The sequence below is a fragment of the Benincasa hispida genome, chromosome 1, assembly GCF_027475165.1.
Source record: "Benincasa hispida cultivar pf3 chromosome 1, pf3_genome.v1.1, whole genome shotgun sequence".
Classification (NCBI taxonomy): Eukaryota; Viridiplantae; Streptophyta; class Magnoliopsida; order Cucurbitales; family Cucurbitaceae; genus Benincasa; species Benincasa hispida.
In genome coordinates, this window is record NC_143478.1 from 94,729,952 (window position 1) to 94,738,234 (window position 8,283).

At 34.5% G+C, this 8,283-nt stretch overlaps 1 protein-coding gene across 1 annotated transcript; it reads left to right on the forward strand.

Annotated features, from left to right (window-relative positions):
• Positions 1 to 2,263: 2,263 nt before the first annotated feature.
• On the forward strand, positions 2,264 to 4,649 carry LOC120067640 (palmitoyl-monogalactosyldiacylglycerol delta-7 desaturase, chloroplastic-like). Its single transcript, XM_039019184.2, has 4 exons — positions 2,264 to 2,570; positions 3,149 to 3,496; positions 3,604 to 3,710; positions 4,262 to 4,649. The coding sequence occupies exons 1-4, from the start codon at positions 2,274 to 2,276 to the stop codon at positions 4,479 to 4,481; spliced, it is 972 nt and encodes a 323-aa protein (XP_038875112.1). The 5' UTR covers positions 2,264 to 2,273; the 3' UTR covers positions 4,482 to 4,649.
• The last annotated feature ends 3,634 nt before the right edge of the window (positions 4,650 to 8,283 follow it).

The following is an 8,283-nucleotide window of genomic DNA, read 5'->3' on the forward strand; positions in this document are numbered from 1 at the left end:
GGTAACAAATATATATATATATATATATATATATGAATATTTAAAACATTTTGGATGTATACTTTTGTCAAATTAATTGGATGCCATACACACAGGAGAATTGGTCATCACTATCGTATTACTATCGTGATGGTAAAGACATCTAGTTGACCGTTAGCCCTCTTATATGCTTCCATATAGTAGAGTGGCATCTTCAGATAGTGTGTTGAGAGAGTTCGGTCTACGACAAACGATACTTCCGTTGTCCTATATACTCCCAGCACTACACCAGATTGATTTGAGAGGTAAGCATGACCAAGACTGGTGTCGAATCCACGCAGAATATATATCCTACTAGCATGGATGACATGATCGTTGTGCACAGAGAGAAATAACAAATGGGTCAGATGTATCAAATGACTACTTTTCCTGGTACGATTCAATCACGAGGTGATTTATCACACCTGACAGCGCTTACTATTACTGCATGATAAGAGATTTAAAATCAGACATTTTCCATATATATGATATGAATATTTTTTAATATTTATTTTTTTTATTGTACAAAATAATTTTATCGGAGATGTATAACAATATTCAGTGTAGCACAACTTACCAGAGTTGGGTTCAATGTGTCAGCAAACATTGGACAATATATAAAGTATTATTCAACAAAGAAGACGACTCAATGTTGTTGACATTGATCGAAGGCGTATTCGTCGTAGATGACAACGACAACGGGGTGAACCTAATTTAGAGGGACACGAAGACAACCCCATGAGGGGTAAGGGCCAGGGGAGTCGTTTTTAAGTTTCATGTAAACTTTTATTTTCAAATTAAAAAACTAATTGTAAATCTTCTTTAATATCATGACATCAATTTTTTTTTTAATGTGAGTGTAAAATAATTATGTTTTGATTGTAGATTAAATATATAATTAAGTTTAATAATGAAGGAATTTGCGGACCCGTTCCTAAAGTGTTAATATTGTTGTATATCTCCAATTAAAAAAAATAGTCAATCTATTTTTTAAAAAGAAAAAAAGAAAAACAAATCGTGGACTCAGTCCACAAGTCTCCATGTGACCGGTCAACCAAGTCAGCTAACGTGGTACTAACTGGATTAAACGTTAATCGTGTATCCTGTACACGATTTTGCCACATGGCAATTGTATACCCCGTATACGATTTCACTACCCTATTTTTGTCAAATAGTTTCAATACCACCTATTTTTAAAAATACTTTCTCATATACCCATTTTTGTCAATAGTTTGAAAAATACTATATTTTTGAACTTCATCCCTTTTATTGGTGCATCAACAATATATATTTGACACACTGTATACTTTGTATATTAGTCTCTTAATGTACTTTATACTTCATGTAACAATTTTTGCTACAAAAATGTATTTCATATAACAATCTAATCTATTTTATCCCTTTTCAAATGTAAGAATTTAGTATTTATCTTTTCAATAAAAATTTCAAATAATCTTTACTATAAGTGTATTGTTAATTTTTGAAAAAAAAAAACAAAAACTTATTTGCCTTCCAAATTTTAGAAACCTAATCACTGAAAAATATTATGTTGTTTAACGAATTTCAGTAATAAAAACAAAAAACTTTATATGACAAATTTTAAATTTATTTAAAGTATAGAGATGAAATTTTGATATATGTAAGCACATGGTAAAAAAGTGAAATGAATTTTTAAATACAATAATCAAAATGATATTTTAGTTTTGATTTTTTTTTTCACTCATGAAATCAAGTTTTTAATTAATTATTTATTTACAAGTTATTTATTTAACTATAATGCCCTTCAATTTTTTAATTAATTATTTGGATGATTGGTAGTTTAAACTTCATAGATAAGATTAAGCCAACTATTATTCTTTCACAATAATTAGATATGAAATATAATGGATGTTTTGTGCATATAAAGCCATCTCGCATTGATTATCGAAGAGAGATCAATGATATGGGGACAATTATTTTTATTGGTTTAAAACTTCTTTGATGATTCCAAACGTAAAATTGTGAGAATTCAGGTTTGAAACGAACAACATCATTCCATTATAAGGTGAACAATGTGATCATGAGATTGATATAAGAGTTGACTAGATGTGTACGTCTATCTCTTTACTTCTCAACGTGGAAAACGATGCTTTTCTGTAATATTTATTAAACGTGCATGATAAGTTCTTAGTTGGAAGAGGTCACAAGTTATTATTATAAATACAGTGGCTAGAAAAGGAGATTAATTAGCTTGGAAACTATAGCAAGGCTTGCTAATGGACACATCCAAAGAAAAATCAAGGGAAATTGGTAAGTCTCAAATGCCATTTTTGAGAAGAAAATGGACCAAGAGAGACATATATATGGCAGTTTTCCTTTCTTGTTCCCACACCCTTTGCATTTTTGCACCATTCCAATTCAATTGGAATGCATTCTGGGTCGCCGTTATATTATACATTATCACAGGTCTTGGACTCAGTATATCCTATCATAGAAATCTTTCACATAAGAGTTTCAAACTTCCCAAATGGCTCGAATACATATTTGCATACTGTGGAGCACATGCACTTCAGGTTGGACATCTTGATACTGATCTTGCCCCTTTGCTACGTTAGGAATGTTAAAATATCTTTTTTAAAAAATTAGTGTGTGGAATGCCTTGAATTTGTTAGCTGGTACTTCGAACAATCAAGTACAAAGGGTAAAGGTATTTTCTATTCATAATTCGTATTTAACATATTTAATTATTTATGATTATTTACGATTATGTCTACGGTTTAGAGAAATGCATTATATATACTCTTTAACCCTAATGACGATTTGTATTAAAAAAATATTCTCTCTAATGATATTGTTCTCCCTCTGCTCGTGGACGTAATTAACACACTGTTAGTGAACCATATAAATTTGTGTGTTGATTCTCTATTCTTTTATGTTCATTTGTATTCTTTAATTACTAATTTTGTAACCATTAAAAAGGTATATATTTAAAATTTTGAGATGCATAAAAAGATTAATACTTATTCTAAAGCATATTAAAACATCAATTACATATATTTTGTCAACTTGAGATAATCAAAGGTTATTATTTGTTTGAATCACACTCCCATAATTGTGATCTAATATTTAAAATATCTCTCTTTGACATTAGGGTGATCCAATCGATTGGGTGAGTACACATAGATGTCATCATCAATATGTTGATACCGAAAGAGATCCACATAGTCCTATTCAAGGATTTTGGTTTAGTTACATCAATTGGGTTTTCGATTCCAATACTTTGACCAAAAAAGTTTGTCCAGAGTACTTTATTGATTTTAAAGATACGAAAAGAAGTGTGTTCACAATGGTTTTGAAGTATGGAAGGCCAAATAATGTTGGTGATTTGGAGCAACAAACATTTTATAGATTTATTCGTGATACGTACTTTCTTCATCCAATTGCTCTTTCAGTCCTTCTCTACGTTGTTGGAGGAACACCTTTTTTTATATGGGGAATGGTAAAGTTATTATAAAATCACACTCTCTAACTTGTTTCCTTCCTAATATTATCAATATATGCATATGTTTGATAAGTATCATATATTAATCTCTATTCATCCTGCAGTGTGTGAGGGCCACAGTGTTCTTACATGTAATCTTTATGGTTAATACAATTTGTCATTTATGGGGAACAAAACAATGGAACACTAGAGATGCCACTAGAAATAATTGGTAAGTGTTTTATTGTGCATTCTTTTCATTTATCTCATTCAATTGAAAGATGATTAAAATATAGTTTTAATCTTTATTTCAATTTGCTAGTAATATTCTTTAGGTTTACAAGGGTAGAAATGCTTTATATTTGTGTTATTTACAATTTTCACCTTAGAATTTAGAGGAGTGTACTATATATAAACTCTATAATCTTAGAGGAGCTTTTATAATATGAATCATGTTCATTTCTTTTTAATAATAAAATTATCGATCTCTCTCCCTTTGCTTCTAGACGTAGCTAACACACTGTTAATGAATCATATAAATCTCTGCGTCGGTTTCTCCATTTTTTTTAAAAAAAGATATATGTAGTGCCGATTTTTCTATTATTTATGTTTTCTGTTTTCTTTCCTCCCTGATTTCATAACAAAAACTATTTTTTCTCTGTGATTATATTATTGGAATGTCATGTTTGTTAAGTAATGAAGTCACTTTTATCTCGTAACTTAATAAAGAATTGTATACATATCTTGCAATTTATTAAGATTGGTTTTCTGTTGCATTCTCAGGTGGATTAGTTTGTTTTCATTTGGAGAAAGTTGGCACAATAATCATCACGCCTTTGAGTATTCAGCAAGGATAGGGCTCGAATGGTGGCAAGTTGACATTGGTTGGTATGTTATATTGTTTCTTCAAGCCATTGGATTGGCCACTGATGTCAAACAACCCTCTCAAGCTCATAGCCAAAGGCTAGCTATGGACAAACCAAACGAAGGCTTTCCAGAATGATGGTTTGCACTCAATATATGTTATATGGTGTTAAATCACTTAGAAAGTCGTTTAATAATATTGCTTGCTTTAGTCTTGGTTTAAAAATGGTGTATCAAATAATATATGTTATATGGTATGTATTATATAACACATACATAATATACTATGTATGTGAGTTTGAGCATTATTGCCTTATAAATAACGTACTTATTGTGGATGGTTCATTTTTCATCTTAGCTTTCAACTTTATTAGATTTTAAACTTGCTCCTTCATAGTAAATTAAATGATCTATAATGCTTCGTTGTGTGCACACGATTTAGGCTGAAATGATTTCAAATGACACGATGCAATATTTTTCAGGTAGAAAGAGAGGAAGAAAGTTGCACAGCTTCAAGTTTACAAACAATAATTATTTCTTTTAATAGATAATGAGAAAGAAAAACCAATATGATAAGAAAGAAGAAAAGAAAGATTTAGAACCAGAGAAATGTCCCTGTTTTACACAATCACACACTCGAAGGAAAAGAATGAAGAGAAGAAGAAGGACAAAGAAGTTTAGAGTGGTTCAGTCCAAAATCAGACCTACATCCACTATGTCAAGTGCAACAAACTTTATTTAATGTTAAGAAAATGAAAATGATTACCTTTTTCTATGTATTAAAAATTTCAAGTAGGAGATTATTTATAGTGGTCTAATATTTACCACTGATTAGGTATAATTAATTTTATTTCTCTCTTATGAGCTCTAATTAAAAGCTCTTCACAGGATTTTAAATGCAAGAAATGATTTAAAATTATTCTTTGCATTTAGAACCAAATTAATTTGAAAACATAATTTAAATTTAAATTTCTTATTTGGACACCATAAGAAATGAAAAGAAAGTATGACATTTTACTTTTTTCGCCCTTATATGTTGCAAGAAACTATATTAATAATTATATCAATATTTAATCATGAAAGTTTTTTTTTCTTTCTTAGCACTCGCTCTAATCACTAGAATAGAACAACATAGGCGCCGACATAGGTTCCACTGTGGCAAGAATTCTCTATCTCCGGCTAGAGTTCTTCATTGAAAGCGGGTTAACCATCCAGCCTGATTTTAGCCGATTCAATCCCCATATGAGGATTGACTTGTTAGAGACGAAATCAAAGAAAAAGTCAAATGCGGAATCCAGGTTGAATATTTTACTCCTTCTCTTGTCCTCATCCCTATGGTATAGTTCATCCAGGGATTTGAAGCCATAGAAAGCACATTTCCTAGCCAGTTAAAGGCACCTTTGTATGAAACTTCTGCCTTCTTATTGGCCTCGTCCCTCTATCTTAGCTGGGTTATCCTGCATTACACTGAGGCTACATGATTCGAACCTATGGCCATCTTTCTGGGGCACTTGAGTCAGCCGCCGGCGCCCGACTGCGTCTTGACCCCTATCCAATTTTTGGGCCAATTCCCCCTTCGTACTACCAAAAAATGAGATTCTTGCCAAATCCGAGTTTGCTGCTCCAACCATTACCAAACTAATACCTATTCTGTTTGTACTTCAGGTGCTTCTGTTGCGTATAATGTAAATCCCGTAGGGGTTGGCTTGGATTACTTAGTGTTGCGCGCCTAGGAGGGCGCGCGCTTTGGGATGCGGAGGAGCTATTATCGCCCAACTCCCTAACCTAATGCGGCACTGGGTTCGGGCCGCAGGGAACCGTAGCATGGGGGGACGTCTAATCCTTTTGCCGCTGCAAGGTTGGTTAATCATACGCAGCAGGCTCGAAGACCCCTAGTTCTGGAAGGCACATGAGTCCGAACGCTATGTTGAATGTGCGACCAACACTACACTACGTAGGTACCTATGCAGGTGAGGCGTCGGTCGGTCCTAGAAATGGCGGCGCATCATACGGTATCTGAAGGGTTCTCTTGGCCGTGGCCTAACCATCACTCCGGGTGGGAAGAAAGTCATTGCTAGCTCTTTGACCGGTGCTATTGAATCTCTTTTCAGAAGGGCTAGTCTAAAGCTAAGGCTGCTAAGTCAAATAAATCCTAACTGCTAAAGTAGAATTGATAGTAGTAGTGCATCAACAAGTGCCTTAGAGTTACATTTAACCTGAGCAGGAATTCTATTGCCATTGATTCTTTCAATCTAGTACAGGTTCTACATCTCACTCTGTCTGTAATTCTATACCTCTCATCGATATCAGTGTACTCTGTCTCATCGCGAAAAAAAGCTATCAGTGACTTTCTAGAGCGGACTGTAACTAAAGTTGTTATAGAATAAAATCAATTCAATGTTCCGTTTAATCTGTCTGTACTCCGTAGTTAATTAAATAGTTTCTATTTCTTTTCAATTGTTTGTGACTCATTCCTTCGGTCGAGCGTTCTTTGGACGTCGATCAATCTATCATAGGCCGTTCTGTCACTGTCTGATTTTTTGTTGTCTGATCACACTCGAAATGATGTATATACTTATCGTATTTTTGCCCCTGCTCGGTAGTTTCGTAGCAGGTTTTTCGGACTTTTTCTAGGATTCGAAGGAATCGATAGAATAGCGACTGGTCGAAATCTCGTACTTTTTGGAATCCTTTTTTTGAGCCTGATTCTTCTTTTTCGTCAATATTCTTTGAATTGAAATAGAAGATATGGCTCTCGAGTTGTATGTTTGATGTATATCTCCCTTCTTTGTTTCACCTCCCTCTTTTACTACTATCTACGCATCTACTTTGTTTCTTTGTTTGGTCTTTCTTTTTTGCAAATTCTGATTTTTGGTGTATTGGAGGGGGTTCTTTATGAGAGCCCAGCGAACTTCTCATCGAAAGATTTCTTCGGGCTCCAGGTCCTGTTAGAGCCTTGGCCTGTTACTCCAAATCTAGCTTTGGAGTATTCCATGAGGAATAGAGTCTTAACATTGGAAAATGCTGACTCCATTTTTCTTCTGGGTAAGGAGAAAGGTGCATACTGGAGAGAAGTAAAAAACGACCTCTTATCTTGCTCCTCTCAAAGCGACTATTCTCGAATGAGATCATTCGAGAATAGGGATCTCTAGATCCGGGAGTTAAAACACTTATGTTACACTCTTTTTCAAAGAGTGCTTACTGAGCATCCCGCCTTGGCGGAAAAAGCCCCCTACAATCCTCAAGAATGCCTTCTCGACTTCTTTGACGAGAAAATGAACGAGCTGGACACCCACCCTATCCCCATGGAAAGAGACGGTAAGGAGCTCACTTTTTTAAGTGAACTTTTAAAAGATCTCCAAAGACATGGGCCAACCTCCGCCTATATAAGGGAAATACTTGGTAACGAGTAATGAAAAAATGGGGTAAAATCAAATAAGTCATAAGGTCGAACAGTTAAGGAGAGCTAGTCCCCGAAAATGCTCGTTTAGTGTGGGGTAAAGTGTGAACTTGGTAGCTCGTTCGTAACAAGGTAGCCATAGGGGAACCTGTGGCTGGATTGAATCTTGATAAGTCAAAATTGCGTTTTTTGGCCGGGTTGAGAGATACACGTAGTTTTGTATAGGATGGAACCGAATCCGCTTCGCGAGGGTGCACGACTAAAAATGGTGATCTCATTAGATCATTAGTGAAAGAAGGAAGGACCAACAACGATCCTATCCTAAAGAAGAAGGAGGAGTAAGAGAAGTCAGTCTTCTTTGAAGATCGAGGAATAAATCGGACAATTATGCCATTCGGAAGAAGTCTTCTACAGAGGGAAAGCCTATTACGAGTAAGTGGAGAGGAAAGATCTCTAGAGATTCTTATCTCATTCCATTCCAGTGGCTCGACCAATAACCAATGGCGAAAACTAAAAAATCCATGGTTTCCGGTAGAACCCC